Here is a 22,341-nt window from a genome sequence, read left to right as displayed (position 1 = left end):
AAAGCCAGTTATATACTGTAGATGTAGAAAGCAAGGCTCTTGGTGCCAGGAATCCACACAGCATCAGTGCGCAGTCTCCTCACCAGTCAGAGCTCCGGTCTCCAGCGCTACCGTTACGCACGGGTTTATCTGATCTCCAAGCACCTGACTTACAAAGACACGAACGCGGATTTTCCTCTTTATGACACGATGTAAGGCAGATATGTGGGCTTTTCGTTAAAGGATATGGTCACTGTTGAGCTGCCAAAGTGGAGCCGCGCGTATCACGGATCGGGGCGCTCCTGCAGGGTCTAGGATGCGCGCCCGGAACATCCCGATTTTTACCCGGGTTCGGGGCTGAGCAGGAGTCCTCTGACCCTGCAGGGCGAAGAGGAGGGAGGAGGACGCAGTCGACCCGCCCCAGGATGCCTGTGATGAGAGGTTTGCTGGCCCCGCAGAACACCTTCCTCGACACCATCGCCACCCGTTTCGATGGCACCCGTAAGTGCGCAGCTTACCGTTCCTTCACCAAAGTGTCAAATGCAATTACAAAGTGTTTGGGGCAAATTTAACAGTCACACTGCTATTTACACCTGTGCGTAAAATGGAACAGTATAGGCTCTTAATGCGCGCGAGGGGACATATTCAATCCTTTCGTGTAGCTGGTTGATATTTGGTAATTTTATTTACATTATACATTTTGGTGTTGACTTAAAGTTAATGTCCATGCTATTAGTCATCTACTAAGTGTTGTGGAACACTGTGAACTTGGTCTCTGCCTCAATTATAAAGAAAGATTTAGTTTCATTTCCCTGTCTTGCTGAGTTCAGTTTGCTGCATATCTGCTTATTTTGGATGTTCTGTGCTGTGATCTGTTCCCTAGCATCCTTAGTACATTTTATCTCATTTTCTTCTTAGCATCTCAAATAATTACATAATCTGAAGAGCAGAAGCAATGTAATAAGGTTTAACAATGTTTTTTAAGAATACATTTTACTTGACATCTGGATGGCTCACTGAGGGTGAAAGAGGTCAGACATCTAAGAGTAAAACAGGTGCATCTGTCACTACTCAAGTGCTGCATGATGAGTGTGAGAAAATGCACTTCTGAGCTTTCTTCACATTCTTTAGACTTATCTTTCATCTAAAGCCACAGAGAGTGAATCTGTGATTTTTAAACAGAAGGGATGAGTAACTTGTGTATGTGTGTAGGTGGATAGAGGGTCGCTAACATGCAGCTTCACATCAGTGTCTGTCCAGTGGCCAAGTGGTGTAGTTTAATGGTTAAAGGGATGTTCTGGGTTAAGTGCAAGTTAAGCTAAATTGACAGCCTTTGTGGCATAATGTTGATTGCCACAAAAAACCATATGCATGTTAATATAAATTTGGTTTTTAAATTTTTCAACTTGCCATGACAACAGCATGCCATAAACCCTGTAACCCCAAGAATGACTAAAATTATTCAAACAGCTCTACTGCTAAAAAAATTCACAAATTAACAGAAGAATTAACTGAACAGCAGTAAAATCTGAGTAAAGATAAGAACTCATATTATTGTTGGTCACTTTATAGCCTCACACACGGTTGGGATCTGCTGCATTTAAACTCAAAGTTACGTGCACTATCAAAGGTTTAATTCTGCTGTTTGATGCCAGAGAAAAGGAGAGAGGAGCGAGAGGAGAGTTTTGTGCTGCTGGTGTGCTCCCATTTGAGAGGAGTTCAGAGACAGGCCAGTAGAGAGAGGAGATAGTTGCTGTAGACACTGATAAACACTGGACTGCATTAATGCTGTCGGCTCCTCACATTCACACATACTAACAGGAAGAGATGGATTCAGCCTTTATTGTGGCTGATATTTTGAGAGTATGCATTAGGGATGACTGGATCAATCTTCAGATACAAGACACTTCTGGAAACAGTATTAAGTGGATAAGTTCTCACAATATGATCAATCCTACTTCATGATCCTTACTTTGTAATAATTTATACGAATGATATTTAAATATAACATAACATAACAAAACAAAATAGTAAAATATATTATATAAGCTGTGAAAAATATTAACTTGGTTAAAAAATAGTTGTGTAATATAGAAATTATTCGTCCTCATGTGAACATGAGCAAAAATGTTAAAAAGCGCAAGCAGTCAGACAGTATTCAGCCACAGCACTCAAAGACACAGAGAACACTGCCTGTCAGAGGTATGACAGGAAAAAAGAAGAAGAATTTATTTTTCTCCACTGCATGTAAACAAAGCTAAATATGATATGTATTATGGTCTGATTGTTGTATATATATATATATATACAACCCGAATTCCGGAAAAGTTGGGACGTTTTTTAAATTTTAATAAAATGAAAACTAAAAGACTTTCAAATCACATGAGCCAATATTTTATTCACAATAGAACATAGATAACATAGCAAATGTTTAAACTGAGAAAGTTTACAATTTTATGCACAAAATGAGCTCATTTAAATTTTGATTTCTGCTACAGGTCTCAAAATAGTTGGGACGGGGCATGTTTACCATGGTGTAGCATCTCCTTTTCTTTTCAAAACAGTTTGAAGACGTCTGGGCATTGAGGCTATGAGTTGCTGGAGTTTTGCTGTTGGAATTTGGTCCCATTCTTGCCTTGTATAGATTTCCAGCTGCTGAAGAGTTCGTGGTCGTCTTTGACGTATTTTTTGTTTAATGATGCGCCAAATGTTCTCTATAGGTGAAAGATCTGGACTGCAGGCAGGCCAGGTTAGCACCCGGACTCTTCTACGACGAAGCCATGCTGTTGTTATAGCTGCAGTATGTGGTTTTGCATTGTCCTGCTGAAATAAACAAGGCCTTCCCTAAAATAGACGTTGTTTGGAGGGAAGCATATGTTGCTCTAAAACCTTTATATACCTTTCAGCATTCACAGAGCCTTCCAAAACATGCAAGCTGCCCATACCGTATGCACTTATGCACCCCCATACCATCAGAGATGCTGGCTTTTGAACTGAACGCTTATAACATGCTGGAAGGTCTCCCTCCTCTTTAGCCCGGAGGACACGGCGTCCGTGATTTCCAACAAGAATGTCAAATTTGGACTCGTCTGACCATAAAACACTATTCCACTTTGAAATAGTCCATTTTAAATGAGCCTTGGCCCACAGGACACGACGGCGCTTCTGGACCATGTTCACATATGGCTTCCTTTTTGCATGATAGAGCTTTAGTTGGCATCTGCTGATGGCACGGCGGATTGTGTTTACCGACAGTGGTTTCTGAAAGTATTCCTGGGCCCATTTAGTAATGTCATTGACACAATCATGCCGATGAGTGATGCAGTGTCGTCTGAGAGCCCGAAGACCACGGGCATCCAATAAAGGTCTCCGGCCTTGTCCCTTACGCACAGAGATTTCTCCAGTTTCTCTGAATCTTTTGATGATGTTATGCACTGTAGATGATGAGATTTGCAAAGCCTTTGCAATTTGACGTTGAGGAACATTGTTTTTAAAGTTTTCCACAATTTTTTTACGCAGTCTTTCACAGATTGGAGAGCCTCTGCCCATCTTTACTTCTGAGAGACTCTGCTTCTCTAAGACAAAGCTTTTATAGCTAATCATGTTACAGACCTGATATCAATTAACTTAATTAATCACTAGATGTTCTCCCAGCTGAATCTTTTCAAAACTGCTTGCTTTTTTAGCCATTTGTTGCCCCCATGCCAACTTTTTTGAGACCTGTAGCAGGCATTAAATTTTAAATGAGCTAATTAAGTGGATAAAAGTGTAAAATTTCTCAGTTTAAACATTTGCTACATTATCTATGTTCTATTGTGAATAAAATATTGGCTCATGTGATTTGAAATTCCTTTAGTTTTCATTTTATTAAAATTTTAAAAACGTCCCAACTTTTCCGGAATTCGGGTTGTATATAATTTGCAGTTTAGGCCTGTTTTGTGGCTATTTGAAGTTTGTTGGCTATAATTATTTGTTTTATCCTCGAAAATCATAAAACTTATTGGTGTAGATATTGGCTTTGATACTTTGTATCAGAATGAAAAGAAAACCCTAACTCTAAGGGATATCACTCCACCACAATAGTATGCGTTTATAATTTTGCTGTCTTTCTAGATTCTACTGACCGACCGAACAACCATGCAAGATAGTTTTTTGTTGTTGTTGTTGTTGTTGTTGTCTACATATATTAGTCCTCTTGAGCATGAAGATACCAGACAGACCGTCTTCCATCTGTTAGAGATGTGGTGATCCCTAGACATTACATCTCGCTGCACATTTAACTCCTGATCTTGATATGAGCTTACTAAATACAGCTAGCCAAAGTCTTTGCTGTGAAGAGTTTAGAAATCAGAGAGATTTAAAAAAAATTCTCTGAAAAAATTTAAAAAAGAAAGACAAAAGGAGGTGATTCGGTCTTTGTCATCCATATTCAATCAAACATTCATTCAGAGCATTCAGCACATTTCAGACAGAATAAATGCAGGGCTTTCCATTCACCGAACACACAGCTAATTACACACCCCTAACAAACCGATTGCAGTCATCATAATTAACAGCCGGCAGTGTCAAGAATTCATCTTGGCCTGTCTGAGCGTTTGTTTAATCTCCAAAGCAGATGAGAAAGAAACTGAACAAAACATTGGGGTGAGCCATAGACTGAGTCGTCACACAGTAGCACACACACACACACACACACACACACACACACACACACACACACACACACACACACACACACACACACAATCACTTTCTCTTCTTAACGGAAGCTAATGTTTACTTGATTTTTGGCCTTTTGTTGAGGTCCTAATATGTAATACACAATACCTTTCAAAGTTTGTGTTTGGTATGATTATTTTTATTAAAACAATATGCCTGAATGCATCAATGCAGATACTGTACTAAATTAATTACTCTAAGTGCATATCACTTATCTAAACCAAATAGAGTATTTTTACTGTATTTTACAAAAGGCTGTTCGTAGTGCCAAAAGGTCCTCACAATTCATCATGGCTACACATTTTGCACACTCTTGTCCAGTGTTAAAGGCTACGTTCACATTGCAGGCTGAAACGACCCAATTCCGATTTTTTTGCCCCTATGCGACCAGTATCTGATCTTTTCATGACAGTCTGAACGACACAGATCCGATCTTTTCAAATGCGACCCAGGCCACTTGGGTATGTTGTCCTGAATCCGATACGTATCCGATCTTTTGAAATGCGACCTCCGTCTGAATGGCCAGGCCACATGTATCCGACCCGTACGTCATTGATACGCTACAAACGTCATAATTCTGCGTTGAAGTAGGCGGGAATAAGAAGATGAACTGATGAATTCTGTATTAGTGAAGCCACTCACATCAGTATCCCACCACTCCTGGCTGCGACTCCGCACCCACACGTTTCTCTGTACCGACGTTGCTAATACTGCTCCACAAAACGCCATGGCCAAAAACCTTGCTCTCCTCCTTATTTTTAATTTTCTTCTTAAAACGAGAAGATTGTAATTGTGCTGGCTCCGTTGGGAAAATAACTTTAATATTGCAAAAAGAGCTCCGCTGTTGACTATACTGTTGTTGACATCCATGTTTAACGTTAGCTACTTCCGCAAACAACGAGTGACGTTGTTGAGCATTGAGTACTCTTCTGCGCATGCGGGTAACTTCTGGGTCATTTCACGTTCACACAGGAGATCACAAAAGGTCGCATTTAATTGGAAATGTGAACGGCCTTGCAAAAAAATCGCATTTTTCAAAAAATGGGAATTGAGCATTAAGCCTTGCAGTGTGAACGTAGCCAAAGAGTCACTGTGTTCGGTTTTGGTATTCCAATATAAATAAATGTAATAAATATAAATAAATAAAAGCATTTTTTCTCTTTACTAGGTACAATATTTCAAGGAATCACCAGGAACATTTACGTGATATTGTTTTTAGTTGGACCATATCTCAAAAGCTATGTATTAGCCTCAGGACTTTATTTAATCGCAGAAGGGAACTATGGCTGGAAGAGAATGGGGGATTTACACCTCTCCCTGATATGGAGCTTGATCACAATATAATCAACGTTCTGTCATCTATACCTTATTCTGGGGAAACATACATTCAAGGCAGATTTAGAGGCAGAGAAAATAGAGTTCAACAATGGAGAGTACAGGAGCATGTTCTTGTATTTAGCCAGATTTTTCTCTATATATTCAGATTTATATTTATATATTTAGATTTACTTCTATATATTGAGATTTCCATTTATATGTTGATATTTACTTCAATATATCCAGATTTGACAGAATTATTTCCTTTTTGGTGCCTCATATGATTTATGTAGGTTATGGAAGCCCTGAATTTTTATTGTCATTATTCCAGTCTTCAGTGTCACATGATCCTTCAGAAATCATTCTAATATTTGGTGCTCAAAAATATTTCTTCTTATTATCAATGTGAAACCATTTTGCTGCCTTTGTTTCAGCTTTCAGCATTTAGAACAGCATTTATTTGAAAATGTTTTGTAAAAAAAAAAAAAACCTTTAAACAGCATGTATTCAAAAATTAGTTGGATATAGCTGAGCAAATAAATAAGAGATCAGATATGTTTTATCTCCGTATTCTGCTCAATCCTCAGCTCCCATATTGATGGTCATGGTGCCAGAACTACCCTAATCGAGCCAGTGAGTCCTTGTATTAGTGAATCGTCTATATTAATTTTGTTCATCTGCTCTCTGTAATCAGGTTAGAGTGTGTTCACCAGATGGACACTTTCTTGGCTCCCGTGTGTCTGTGTGTCTGTGTAAGATGCATAAACACACTTGCACACATTTTTTCTCCCTTAAGGGCATCAAGTGTCCTGGAGACCCCCCTTCTCTATTTGTTCCAGTCAGCCATTTTGGCCAGTTTTCTTGCACCTGTTTAAAGCAGTCTGCTCCTTTAGTTCTCTCTCTCTCTTTAACATGTATTCTTTTGGGTGCTTATTAATAGCTATAAGGCTACTATACAGGATACCCTTGCAACTGCCATTCAGTTGCCATTCACTAACAACTCTGAACACCTTAGCAACCGTCCAAAGTACCCTAGCAACCATCAATAGATGCACTAGCAACTGCTCTGAACAGTTTAGCAACCATCCAGAAAATCCAAGGATCCAGAAAACCCTAGCAACACCTTAGCAACTACTCTGAACACACTAGCAACCGACCAGACAATTTTAGGTTCCAGAACTTCTTAACAATCAGTGCTCCACCTTGATTCTATGTTCACAATGAGATGGATTTTACAGTAAAAGTTGTGTGTTTGAGAATATCTACCATTGGTAGAATCCAATTAGCAACCAGACATGAGCTGGTCAGTACAGAAACTATGTTGTTTTGCCAGAAATTATTGTTACCATGGTGAATTTTTGAAGGGTTGCACTAGCTGCATTCGTAGAAGCAGAAAGGGTAACGGTAATCAACAAAATCTTGAAATGTCCATTTAGTGTTTGAGGCAATTCAACACATGCAGGCTACGGATGTCTCATGAACTTTGCATGATGTCTAAGTGGAAGAGTTGTTTTTTACGAGTTTTGTGTGTGTGTGTGTGTGTGTGTGTGCATGCATGTATGTATGTGTGTATGCGGCTAAGAGTTTCTCCCCAGGGTGGTGTAATGACACCATGGTTAGGCACAATCTGCCCCTCATTATAAAAAGAAGACGAGAAAACATTGGCCACCGATGAGACAACAATTCAGAGAGAATCAGAGAGAGACAGGCTGTGAATGACCTGAGAGATAAGTCACATAGAGCCTTCTGTGGCAACACGTGAAGTTTCAAAATCGACATCCCTGTCAGAACTCTGTGTATTATGAATGTGAGGTCTATGTGTAAACACAATTGAATATTCACTCGACACAAGCACTCAGAACAGACACTGCAGGCAGAATGCTGCAAGAATAGCCAATAACACAAAATGAAAACACTAATTAAAAAATCCAGAGTTTTGTCTCTGACTTGCTAAACCACATTAAAGTGCATGTGAACCAACATCACTTAAATTTTACATGAATATATAAGACTCTCCAGTAGAGGATTTGTCTATATCTATTCATATGTAAGTTATGTTTTGTATTCATTCACAGGATACAGGGCTAAATCTTACTAAATGCATGCTGTCATTATATATGAAGACTCAGGTTTAGAGTTGAGGGGGAGAAAGCAAATGTCAAACTGAGAGACACTGAGCCTGCTGTGCGCTGTAATTCTTATAAAAAAACTCAAACCATGACGCATACATAAACACTCTCATGCGAACACGTCATGCAATAGACTGCATTCTAGGGCTGTGCAAAAAATCGAATGCGATTTTCATGCGCACCTCATCAGTAAAGATGCTCCTGTGATTAGAAGTATATCTCCAGCACGTGTGTTCAGATAAGGGTTGCCAGGTTTTCACAACAAATCCTGCCCAGTTGCTTCTTAAAACTAGTCCAAAACTAGTCCAATCGCGCTTCCAGGAGGTTCCCCGATAAAAATTGCATCCCGGGTTTAAAATATAAATTTTTTGGAAGGGTTGCCTTGGTAAAATTTGCATTTTAGGGGCTAAATATCACATCATTTGTATTGGGGTTGCTTCAAACCGCGGACATGAAAAACAATCGCAGACTTGGCAACACTGGTTCAGGTGGAACGGCAGTTACTACACAGAGCCGTAGTCTACCGACAACTAACACAAAAACACAAAATCGTTTTAAAAATCGACAAAGAATCGCCTGCGATTTTAACATCAATTTTGTGTAGATTGTCAGTCAATTACGGTTCGGTGTAGTAAATGCCAACTAGTGTCGCAAGTCTGTTTGTTTTTCATGTCCGCGGGTCGAAGCGATCCCAATACAAATAACGTGATATTTAGTACCTAAAATGCGAATTTTACCAAGGCAACCCTGCTAAAAAACGTATATTATAACCCCGGGAATCAATTTTTATCGGGGAACCTCCTGGAAGCGCGATTGGACTAGTTTTGAGAAGCAACTGGGCAGGAATTTTTGTGAAAACCTGGCAACCTTGATCTGAACGCACGTACTGGAGATATACTTCTAATTACAGGAGCGTTTTTACTGATGAGATGTGCATGAAAATCGCATTCGATTTTTTGCACAGGGCCTACTGCATTCCGTTGACAGTTAGAGTTTGCAGGGACTCTAATTGGTTTGAATGAATTAACTCCTTTTCAAAGGTCTATTGGCAAAACCGTGACAACTTCCTTAATTAATCAATAAAGGTTTCCATTTACTTTGGCAATCTGATGCCATACAATGTAATTCAGAGCAAAGTCTATGAAAGTTTTATGGCATAAAGACTATAAAAAAATAACCAGCCCCCTGCCTTCGGAATGGAACCGTGAACTGTTATATGAGACTAATTACTATGATACTGCAGTGTCTCTAATGCCTCTGGCAAACTGACTTCAGCCTTGCTGGAAGTTATGCTTTTTTGTAACAAACAATACTGTATATTGCATTCAATAAAAAGGGCCAGAGCTCAAGATTATTGTATATTACTGTATATCAAGATTTCAACATCATCTTTTTTTTTTAATTATATTTCTGATTTGTGTTTCCAGTTACTTTTAGGTCATGGTTTGTCACTACTTCATAATTTGCTGCCTTAATATAATATAGAGATTATTCAATTTATTTGAGATTAACACTTCATTGGTTCATTTTAGCATGCAAATTTTGCTCAAACTGTAGGAGGCATTTTACCAACATTTCTAGATATTACAAAAGATGTAGAGGCATGTCAAAGGCTTTTAACCATGTCTATATGTTTTATCCAATAACCAAGTGTCAGTCATCGATGGGATTACTGGAGAAAACAAATCAAAGGCTTGTATAGGAGAACTTTAGAAGTATTTGCGGGTCTCCAGGCACTACTGCATAACCTGGCTGTCCTACGCAATTCTTTGTTGAATCACAATGGATCCATATGAAAACTTCTAAAGCTCTTTCAGAGACATGACTATTGGTCTTTCCTTGTTTTAACTTTATACCAGCAGATGGATTTGGTTTCTTGGCTGAAATTTCATCAGTTTTTCTTCAACTTTCCTTCTTTAAAGGGATCATGAACTGAGAAATCAAAATTCCCTTGATCTTTTGACATATAAAGGTCACTGTACTATAAAAACATCCTGTAAGTTAGTCTAAAAGCAGTTTATATTGAAGCCAGGTTGCCAAAATGACATGTTGTGGAATGTACCACTTTATGACGTAATAGTGTGGATAAACACCGCCTCTGCAGAAGAAGATCAAAACCTGCTTCTACATCACCATCAGTTTAGCCCCGCCCAACAACTCATGCATGTAGTGTAAATAATGAGCGAGGCAAACGCAGGTCTATGCAGAAATCAAACAATAAAGATACTCCGGAGACAATAAGAAGAAAAAACAGTCTTTGCATTGCCTTCTTTCTGATCCCACCTTTAGGAAAGAGTGGATTAACTTTATTTTTTTAATGAAGATCGAGAAAGAACTTGGTCCTTTGTTCTCTTCATTTTACCATGAATTCGTTTACAAACAAGGCCCAATTCGACACAGGATTTTCAAAAAGACAGTAATGTCTCACCGCACAAGAGTAACTGTTTTTATCATGTGGTCACTATTGCTTTGTCTGTTATTACTGATAGTTTGATATGTGCTGAGTATTTATGCACAACAGTGTCCATCTATGAAGGGTGTAGGTTGTCAAACAAACACAGCAGTGTGCATTTACTTCTGATCTTACGATCTGATACGGCTGTTCAAACAGAGCTTTTCTGATGAGGGGTGGTCAAAACACTACAGAAAAATAGCCTATTATACTTCTAAATTATGATGTTTTTTTGATGTAAAAATAACACCATAAGTGGACCAAAGAAAACATAAAAGTTTATGACCCCTTTAACAAAATAAATTATTTTATACAGCTCCAAAAGTGAAAATTGAACCTCACCATGCTGTCCTCACATAGCAACATAAGCTTGACAAATGGTGTGAAGTTTGGGGTGGGACTACCTGTTTTTGACTAAAGGCAGACAGGTATTTATTAATTTTTTTGCATGTAACACAGAAAATACATCAAGCTTTAGTCCCCTTTAGAGACAAAAATCCCTAATTTGTCAGTAATTGGAAATGATTAATCACTTCATCAAAGTTATGAAGCCTACAACAGTTCTGCTTAACTTAATGTGATTTACACAAAAATATTCACACAGTCTGCCTATATCAGTATTCATATTCTACAAAATATACACATAGTAGCAGTGTACAATTATATTGTTCTTACATCATTACACCTGCAGCTGTTAAATCCTGTTTTTAGCTTGCGTCTCTTTGTGATTCAAGATGCTTCTCCACAGATGGTGAAGGGAGGGATTTGTGAACGATTCGGAAAGGGGTGTTTGAGGTGACAGGAAAAGTGGCAGGTTTGTCATCCAGGATCAAAGTCACTGCCATCCACAAAAGCTAGAACAGCACAGCGGTTCACTGGCAGTATTTACAGGTGATCTCTCACATAAGGAGCTTGTTGAAGGATAGTAACGCACTTTAGCGATCGTATCATTTGTTAAGAAGTTTCAGAAAGTATTAATGTATACTACAGAAGCAATGAGACTTTACAGCGTTTGTGAAAATAGATGTCTTTGTACACATCTCCAAACAACTAAAACAGAGAACATCTGTTGTGGGGATTTTCTGCAGGTTACATCCATAGACCAATAGGTGGTGATATATCTGCATGTCCTTATAAACGATTCACTGGGTCATTCATTCAACCAGTTAGTTCAAAAACACTGATTGATTTAAGAATTTATCAAGCAACTGTATGTATGAGTGAGTCACTGAATTATTCACTCAACCAGCTCTTTTTCAAACATCGTTACATTCAGGAACGAAATGACGCTACTGTGTGTTGCTCAGAGACACGCAACAGCTCAGCTGTGACTTTATTTTTGTTGCTGGAGCAAAAATATTCTAGTAACTGACAACACTGCATATGAAATTTTATTAGCAATTTGCTTTGTTAGGTAAGTTTTAAAGGTAAACTTTTCTAAAGTCTTAGAAAGTTCCTTTTTTATTTGCCTGAAACCCCTTCCACAGAGATGCTTTTGTTAATTATTGCTTACGAATAAAATAAAGAAAAATCTTATGTCAAAAAGCTGGGACATGAGGGTGAGGGACTGTAATTACTTATTATTTCAGTTTTACTGTATCTTTTGTCACCGATCTCTCCAACTATGGAATTACATTTGTTTCAATAATAATGAACGAAACTTTATAAAACTGAACATAACTTTTTCAGAAACTATCAAAAATATGCCATTACAAAAGAAGAAAAACACTATGAAAATGAAAAAAATGAACTCAGTCGCACAAATTTAACAAGCTCTTCAAATATGCTTCATTCTTTGTTAATGTTTTTCAAAGATTCGTTTTCGCTAATCGTGGATTCTAAATTCATTGCTACAGATTTCGCTTACGTTTCGCAGTTTTTCGTTTGGTGTTTTGACACAAACCTCTCATGGGGGCGGGCTTAAGAGTGATCTACTCTGATTGGATAGTGAGCTTTTGATGGACAGGTGCTCTCTGACCGGGAAGTACAGACGCCACCCAGTGGCGCGCATATTGGAAAGCTCTCGCGGTGATTAAATCTGGTCTCTACCACAAAATATTTTTTTTCACAAAGTGAAAGACATATATTTTAAGCTCATACACAGGTTCTACCCTGTAAAGAAGTGTATACAAAGATTTAAATCTGACATTGATCTTACATGCTCTTTTTATTCCGAGTTCTGAAGAAACTGTACACTTATTTCGGTCATGTCATACACTCAGAAACTGTACACTTATTTCGGTCATGTCATACACTCAGAAACTTTGGGATGATATTGGTGTGTTTGTCAAGTGTACGATTTTGCCAGCCTTCTCAGTACATGTGATAAACATTATATTTGGGTATTCTGACTCCACAAATGAAAATATCAGTTTTGTTATTAATTTAAAAAATTTCCTAAACAAATTTCACATTCACAAATGCAAATTCCCCAACTGTAAACCTGTCTTCTCTGTTTTCCTAAAAGAAATGGAAAACTATTTGAATGTAATCTTGCTCTGCCTTTGATCTCCTTGTTTAATTTTGTTTAGATTTTGGCCCTCTTTTTATTCTTTATGTTTTTTTGTTTTTGTTTTTTGTGGTGGATATTATGTGATGTATGTTTATACCTTTCTATGTTTTTGTTCTCTGCATTAATAAAAATAGAAAAAGAAAAAAAAGCTCTCGGTGTGATTTGTATGCAATACGTAGTGCCTTGTGTTACTAAATATATAAATAATATTTGACCTTTGATCGTCTCAGTAAAGATGAGCTTTCAGGAGACAGAGACATGGAGCAGCATCATCTTCCTCCTCCGCTTGTCCTTCAAGGCAGCTTGAAGTAAGCTTGTGTTACTGAAGTAACCAATAACATCGATACAAGTTTTTCATGTTACAGTGTGCTACAGTTTGTTGCGGGTTATTATTGTAATTCAGTAACACAAGCTTACTTCAAGCTGCCTTGAAGGACAAGAGCTCATCTTTACATACTGAGACGATCGAAGGTCAAATATTATTTACATATTTAGTAATACAAATCACAATCACAAGAGCTTTTCAATATGCGCGCCACTGGGTCGCATCTGTACTTCCCGGTCAGAGTGCACCTGTCCATCAAAAGCTCACTATCCAATCAGAGTAGACCACTGTTAAGCCCGCCCCCATGAGAGGTTTGTGTCAAAACACCAAACGAAAAACTCCGAAACGTAAGCGAAATCTGTGGCAATGAATTTAGCGAAAACTAATCTTTGAAAAACATGTTTGAAGAGCATGTTAAATTTGTGCGACTGAGTTCATTTTTTATTCGTTTTCATTGTTTTTTCTTCTTCTTTTGTAATGGCATATTTTTGATAGTTTCTGAAAAAGTTACGTCCAGTTTTATAAAGTTTCGTTCATTATTATTGAAACAAATGTAATTCCATATCCAAACCTAGACTGGACAGAATGATTGTGACAAATGTATGTTGATATTAACTTCTTGTTTTGAAATTTTATGTAACCAATACAATGACATTCATATGGCAATCACACATTTTTAATGTGGCTTTTGTATACAAGTATTTTTGAGACCAATTTACATATTACAGCATTGGTGCATTTATAGTGTACATTTATTTTGAACTCTGGCAGTCTAAAGGAAGCTGATCTGTCATATTAATAAGTGAAATAATGCATTTTAGACTTTAGTGAAGTGTTGTCTGAAAGTGTGTAAGTAAAACTCTCAGGGGGTACTGAGGTGTTAGTTTGTTGTGTGTTTCAGAGGGTAATTTTCATTGCTTTAGCGTGTCATTAATAGTTACACTGGTTGCCGTTTTCAAGAGACATATGTTACGTAACATAACCTGCTGTTGATTTGAATTAGACCCATGGTGACTCCAAATGTCAGGCATCTCCTGCCTTCACTTCCCACACTCCCTTGCTTTGCATCCCTCATTCAACATGCCCCTCTGAAGACCCATGGGGAAGTGTTATTCTGAATGACATAAGCCATCATGTCAGGCCCTCAGAAATTAAATGCTAATTAGCTTTTGCAGCGAATTACTCCTTGAGAGTAATTCCTCCTTGCTTCCAGGCATCAGTTTTTACTCATTGTTTCTGTTTGTAAGGAATATTTGTGCCATTATTTTCTTATGACATTAGGTGTAAAGCACAAAAGGAAAGGGTGTGATTTAATTCCAATTGGCATTTTTTTTTAAGTATAAAGGAAAATTTGTCATGTAAATATGCTCCCTTAGACAGAATAATCCACCCTGCATCATCTGTGATTTGAAACATCTGTCTTTGTCTATAATCTAAATGTGTGTATGTGTGTACATTTATGCGCGCAGGGATACATAAACAATACCTGGCACATGGAACAATTAAGGGTTTAATTTTTTCCATGATTTCAAAACATTTCCAGAGCTTTACAACTTTACTGATGACTCAAACTTCACAGAATATAATTAGAAATCCCTTTGCCATCTTTAAGAGGCAGGTAAACTGCAGAAAAATCACTAAGCCTCGGCTAAGCGCTCACTGTTCCCTCGCTTCTGTGTGTCTCGCTGTGGCCAGGCCTCTTCGAATCAGCCGTTAATTGGCCCCGCTTCGAACACGGGCAGACGGTTACCGCAGCAGATGGAATTCGCTTGATTAAATATCCTCAGCTCCATCAGGGCTGAATGTGCCATGAACCGTTTCTCCTTAATACAGTACATACACCAGCTTGCTGGAGAGAACGACCCTGCGAAATCCCAACAGCTCTGCACAGATCATCGCATTAGTTTAGATTTTTGCAGAAGATATACTTCTGCAATGCAGAAGTCTGTTCTTCTGCTCCAGGTCAGAATGCACAAAAAGGAACTTACAGTTAATTATGCAAACACTAATTAAGTCAAAGCAGGGTTTTAACCACCACATACACAACTTAGCTGCAAATTCAGCTATACATTTAAAGTCTGGCCTTGTGGCAAGGATCAAACAATCAAAATGACATTTTATCCAAAGCATTAAAATATGAAAATAACTGCACATGAAAGGCATTTGAAAAGAATGATTAAAACATATTAATAATCCTCTGAGACAGTTTTAATATGCCCTTAAAGAAAAAAATAAGATGAAATCTTAAGGTGAAATTTAATCTTTCATAAAAAAAATCAATCTCTAGGGCATTTCAGGAAGATTCAGGAAGAATATTACTTCTGGATAATTTCTTCTATTTATGAGCCTTTCCTGAGCCGATCACATCAAGGTTACACATTAGCTCAGTTATTAGGCTTTGTAATGTGTACTGGTCAGGTCAGGTTGCATGTTCAACAAGTTTGACTTTCCACTCATTAAAGCTTTCTGCTCTTTAACTGCAGTGTTTATTGGTAAAAACTATAAAGTTCTAGCTGAGTTATGAGAGCACATCAAACAAGACTGTCCTTTTAAAGACCCTCGGTTGACAGAGATTTTATTGTGCAGCTGTGCTGTATGTTCATATTGAGCATCACTGTGTATGTATTATACATGTATTCAATGAGTTACTGGCCTGTCTGTTTTGTTTGTGTGTATATATTCAGGTGAGGTCATGTTTAAAGAGTGTTTGTTCCAGGATAAAGTGACCACACAGTGTGTATATTTACATATGACTATTCTCTGATGCTGTTTAATGACTTCCCTGAAGGTAACCAGTCATCATAAAAATGTCACATTTTATACCAATGCTCAGTAGTGGCACTGCTCTCCAGACAGCATGAATTATTTAATGCTAATCATTTATGAATGACATAGACGTTTGGAGCTTGATTGTTTTTGCATGTGCCAGTATCAACACTGAGTTTATGTCAAAAATGACAGATAGTGATTAAAGACCTTTGGTGAATGTTGTTCCACTTAAATGCGGCTATTGCTTTTTAGGCCTATCCCTTATTGTTTTACAATGATAATGTCTATTAATATAAACATACATTAGCTCTTTATGGTCACATGTGATATGATGATGTTGTAGTTTTTTATATATATACATATTTTGTAATATATTTCTATAGATTGACAGTCTGGCCTTAGTACAAGGATTAAACAATTAAATTATTCATATAGCAGACTTTTATTTAAAGCACTAATTAAAACCCTCTGGAGTCGATTAACGCGCATACGCGTTATGAGTCATTTTCTCCTTATATCCCAGAAAAGAACTTAAATTATACTTTCAGTTTTAATCATACAGATAAGAGTAATACATTAATCGAATCTGTAAAGGGTCTACTTTTTTTGTATACAGACATAACAACAAAATTTTGTGCACTTATAAAATAAAGATAACAAACAAGGTGTGCTGTCTGCAGCCTTTGTATGCGCTGATCTTCATTTACAAACACGTCATTAAAATGAACTGTAACTCAGTGAATAATCAACGAAGAGAGTAAAGTTGTTCACATCTCCCTTCATTATATCTAATGTGACCACGCCCCCGCGCTGAATACGCTATTCAGATTCAAAGTGAAGCGCGCGGCTTGAATAAGCCCACACAGAAGAAAAAGCAGCGAGACTGTTCTTCAAGTTTTTTTATTTTACTGTTTGCTTCGTGATGAGTGGAATAAGACATAATTCACCCCAAAAAGATGTGATGTGGTTGAGGATTTGAGGAATGGATTTCCTCAGAAAAGAAAGGATGAAGTGCTTTATTCAGCAGAGATCATAAACATGAGTAAGTCTCCTCTTATTTATTTATATACTTGTACTAGTTTTCAGATAACGTGTAAACATTTTACTAGTTAGACTTTTTCCAAATACTTTTTCCAAACATAATTCCTGACTAAATGTATACTCAAGTGAAATATTATGAAGTTTCAATAACAATACACAATACTATACCATTTAACAGACAGACAATGCTGTTCTTTCAATTTATCCCCCCTAAAAAACCTGAAAAATATTCTCAGCTCTTTTCAACATTAATAATAATAATAATGATACTAATAATAAATGTTTTTTTGTAGAAAATCAGATTGTTAAAATGATTTCTGAAGGATTGTGTGACTGGAGTAATGATGCCAGAAAATTAGTTTGAAAGTCAGCTTTGATTGTTCTAATAAACTGTTTAACTGATCCCCCCAGTGGATATTAAATTATGTTGTGGGATAATTAAATATATTCTAAATAAACTACAAACATAAAATTATATAGATTTATTTTGTTCTCACATTCTTTCTTGTAACTCCTTCCTCTCAGTGGCACAGATGACTGAATGGCTCATTATGCAGCTCATTATGCAGGTCTTCTCAGGTGTAAATCACAATGATATTCATGATAGTTGACGCCTACTCACATATGACTTTTACCAACAAAAAGTGTCTTAGAAAATTTAAATCAATATATTGTTTTCTGTAAGTGAGTAAACAAGATGATTTTCACATAATTTAGAAAGAAAAATTCTAGTCTACAAGCTCCAGTTCTCAAAAGTCCCGGGAACCAATGTTCTGTATGTGTTTTATGGCCTTATTCAAGTGATTAAACATTTTTAGTTTTTCACTAACCACGCATAATATTTGTTTTTTCTCAAAAATACAATCATGTACATACATGATACTCACATATTACTATAGCCCAGTTTGTGCTGATTACAGTGAGATTAGACTTTACCCATTTAGATATTTATAAGAAACTGAAAAATGCACAAATGTCAGGGCATGACAAAACTTCTCCAGGCCCCAAAAATACCCTTAGACTCCAGAGGGTTAAAGCACATCTAAAAAGAGGACGTTTATGATGAAAGCATATTTACAAAGTGTCTGAAACTGACTATCATATTCCTTATGGTTTTACTTTTTTGACAATAATGTCTAAAAATTTTAATAGCTTTTTATTATGTTCACCTATGATATTATATAGCATTACTGCATTGTAATACAGATTTTATGATAAATATTAGCCTATTATAGATATATTTGTTATATGTATGTGTATACTGGATTAATCATTTTTTAAACTTAAAATTTTATATATTTATTTATTTAATACATTAAAAAAAACTAAAACAAGATGTTTATATAATTTTTTATAAATTTTAATACATCTGAGTTTTGGATTTTCACAAGATACACACACATACACCTACATGTTTATCCATACAGTGACTAAATGAGGACATACTTTAGACTTTAATACATTTTTATGTAGAGGTAATTATAATTACAAAGGTTTCTGTATTTTTAGAATAAAAAAAAACATTATTATTAGTTTTTACCATTAAGTACATCGATAAAGATTACTTTCAGTTCACTTTGGGGGACAGTTTTGTTGCCAAAAGTATAGTTAAGTAAAAGTTATTGTAAAAGATTCCCAAATGCACACACAACCATTCTCTTCATTAACCTCAAAAACATGTGCCTGAGCTGTCTGTCGTTACATTCTGCACACTTTTGATGTGTTTGTTCTCCAGATGAGTTTCTGTGTGCATTTGTCAGCTCTGAGGTGCTGTGCCCTCTCTGATCCTGTGCTATCTGAAAGCAGCAGGCTGTCTTCTTTAATTGGAGACCGAAGGACTGAAAGGGCCAGAAAAGAAAATCTGTCTCTTTCTTACACACACAAATACAATAAACAACACATCTTTTATTTCAGGATTGTCTGTTCACTTTAGCTAAAAGACATGTGACCATACAGCACAGAAACTTCTGTACTTCAGAAACTAGCACATCTGCTAAATAACCTTAATTTAGTTAATGTCAAAGCCCACCTAAAGGCCACACTTAGCAACAAGAAGGCATGATAGATGGAAAAACATGCTAATTAGACATTTGTCCTAGACATTTGAGCAAGGACATCCCCCTAAATGGACACCAGGTACTCTTCTTGTGTGTGCTGATTAAGTAAAAGTTTTTGTGATGGGACAGTGGATAGATTTCTTCCACCACAAATACAATAGAGTCCCCTGATATATTTTTGCGTCCTCCATTGAACTGCCCAGCGGGATATGTATGAAGGGCCGTACGGACTGTGATGCACAGACTATGAAACAGCAAGAGTGCTGTATTTCTCTGGATCTTTTCCTGCATGCCTTTCTCTTCCCACTCCTCTCAAATCATTGGTCTGACTGTATTCTTGTCCTTCTCTCCAAAATGTGTTGTTTATGAAACACTTTGCCCTTTTAAAGGTGCTTTGTTGAAAAAAGACATTAAAGAAATATTTATATTTAAGAAAACAATTAATTTTTTTTTATGTTTTTTTAAAGACGTCACTTATGCCCACTAAGGCTGCATTTATTTGATCAATACAGTAAAAGTAGTAATATTGTGATCTAATATTACAGTTTTCTATTTGAATATATTTTATATTTATTTTATATGGTTTCTTTAAACCAATAGTAGATTAATCCACCTGAATAATCTATTTAGTTTATTTGATTCTTAATTTTTCCTCCTTAATCTGTACTGTATATCTTTAGGCTTCAAGTGGATTATTGTTTCCTAGAGTTCTTGGATCTCTTTCATAAAACGAGTCTGTATGACTCATGCACCACAGTCTTCTGAAGCCATCCAATAGCTTGGTGTGAGTAACAGACTGAAATTTAAGTTGTTTTTCAGGAGAAATCTTGTTCTCTTACAGTACATTCAAATACCACCACATATAGTACATGGATCATAAGAGTTATCATTTTGGGGCTAACTTTTCCTTTAAAAAAATAAATATTCATATCTGATGCCTGAATTACTTACTCTTTTGTTGTTGTTTTTCTTATCTGTGTTCTAGTTATTTGGGTTTTGCTGTGCTGCTGAAACGGCTCAACTGTCACTCAGCTGCACTTTGACAAGTCATATGTCAAGGAAAAAATGAACACTGGGCTGACAACAGTGATGACAGTACTGGAATGTGAATCAGAAATCTAAGAGATCTCTTACCTCAACCTTTCGCTTTGTATGTGATCCACACACACACACACACACACACACACACACACACACACACACACACACACACACACACACACACACACACACACACACACACACACACACACAGGACAGTGTGTGTGTATGTGTATGTGTGTGTGACTGAGTGCTTTCTGCTCATTCCCTTGGGTTGTATGTACGGTAGACAGAAATGCAAAGGCAGACACTTGCCTTGATTCTCTGGAACTCCAGCATATAACACTGATGTGGTAAATTACAGGTTCTCCGTGTAGTTACAAACAAACAGTTCCTCATTAAAGGTGTAGATCACCCAAAAATGAAAATTCTGTCGTCATTTATTCATCCTCATGTTGCTCCAAATTTCTTTCCTCTGCTGAACACAAAACATATTTTGAAGAATGCTGGTAACCAAACAGTTGCTGATAGTCATTAACTTCCATGGTATTTTTATTTCATACTATTTTTCCATACAATTTTTTTCAGGACTCAAGCTAGACACACTAAACCACATAATCCAAAACTCTTAATGGAAATCTCAACCAGACTCTAATCTAATATTCACTCTGTATATTCTTCCAAGCTGTTAACATCTTCCATTCTCTATTCTTCTATTTGTTCTCTATTTGTGTATTATGTCATGTTCGGTATATTCAGTCACATTGTCATCTACCATTATGCTGTTTGTGGCTTTTGGACTTCATCATCAATACTGTGACTTGAATGTCATGTGATTTTTAGTACGCACTGTTCGCCGTGTATTAATAAAAAGCATAATGTTCTTTCCAGTATGGTCTATTAGGTGTGTTTTCTTACTGTGGACTCTATCATTTGTGCTGTATAATGGTATACTTGTCAGGATCTGGATGTTCTTTGTGGTGTAATTCATGAAAAATGGCAGTTTTATTTATTTTTACAGTTTTATCGAAGCAGTCTTATCAGGAACATTAACTCCAATAGACCTTTAATGTGTCTCTCTATTATTTAATAGATCAGATGAGTGTAGATGATGAGAGTTTTTCATATTGTGTGCTGTAGCTGAATCACGTCTTGTCAAAATTTTGAATATTTTTCTGAGAAGCAAATATTGTTAATTTCAACACACTCATGAAGATTTGTTACCATTTTGTGTTTTGACAAATTGGTAGCTAATTTGTATGAATTTATATTATATTATTTGTTTGTTTTGTGTGATCTGCTAACAGCCCACAGACAGTAAATTTTTCCTCAGAAAAGTATACGTTTCCATACAATTTCATATGAAATCACCAAATTGTGAAACAGATTTTCTCATGAGATTGGGTTGTCAATTTGCTGCTGTAGTTTAACCTTTAATCATGATTACAGCATGTTTCATTGGAAAGTGTAATGTCTGTTTTTAATTCAGGCCGATGCAGTCTTGGTTATTAATCAGTTCTTTAACATAGACCAATTATGCATTCCTGTCTTGAAAACACTATTTGTTTCATGAACCTGTTATCACTTACTTTTCTTTAGTTTAAAGCACTTTATAAACACAACATGAAGCCTGTTCCAAATGGTATGTAGCATAAGTATACCACCTTCTTAAATACCTCATTTGGCCAAATTCAACTGTAAGACAACATAGCATATAACTGAAAACTCAGTCCCATAATGAATTGGAAAAGGTGGGAACAAAACTTCCAAGATATTTTGTAATTTACTGGAAGTTGGCATGAAATGTAAATTCAGCTTTCTACTTTTAGAATTCATGCAATTAATGTTATTGTGAATGTTTCTTCCATGCATGTTTACATTTAGAAAAATTTACTTTGTATTTTTATTAAAAAGTTCATAGCTGGATTTTCTGGTGAAACAGCAGATTTCTCTCTCATGACAAAAGCCTGATTTCTCTAATAATTTAGTCTGCTTTAGCT

The 22,341-nt window shown here is 36.6% G+C and overlaps 1 protein-coding gene across 1 annotated transcript in view; it reads left to right on the top strand.

Moving 5' to 3' along the window:
* The window catches only part of LOC132152958 (potassium voltage-gated channel subfamily H member 3-like), a 108,530-nt gene continuing 86,189 nt past the window's right edge, over positions 1–22,341 (top strand). The window contains exon 1 of the mRNA XM_059561994.1: positions 1–480. Within this exon, the coding sequence (XP_059417977.1) occupies positions 405–480 (76 nt within the window). The 5' untranslated portion in view covers positions 1–404. The remainder of the gene's footprint in view (positions 481–22,341) is intronic.

The sequence above is a fragment of the Carassius carassius genome, chromosome 11, assembly GCF_963082965.1.
Source record: "Carassius carassius chromosome 11, fCarCar2.1, whole genome shotgun sequence".
Classification (NCBI taxonomy): Eukaryota; Metazoa; Chordata; class Actinopteri; order Cypriniformes; family Cyprinidae; genus Carassius; species Carassius carassius.
The sequence above is the reverse complement of the archived record's forward strand: the minus strand, read 5'-3'. Positions and strand labels throughout refer to the sequence as shown.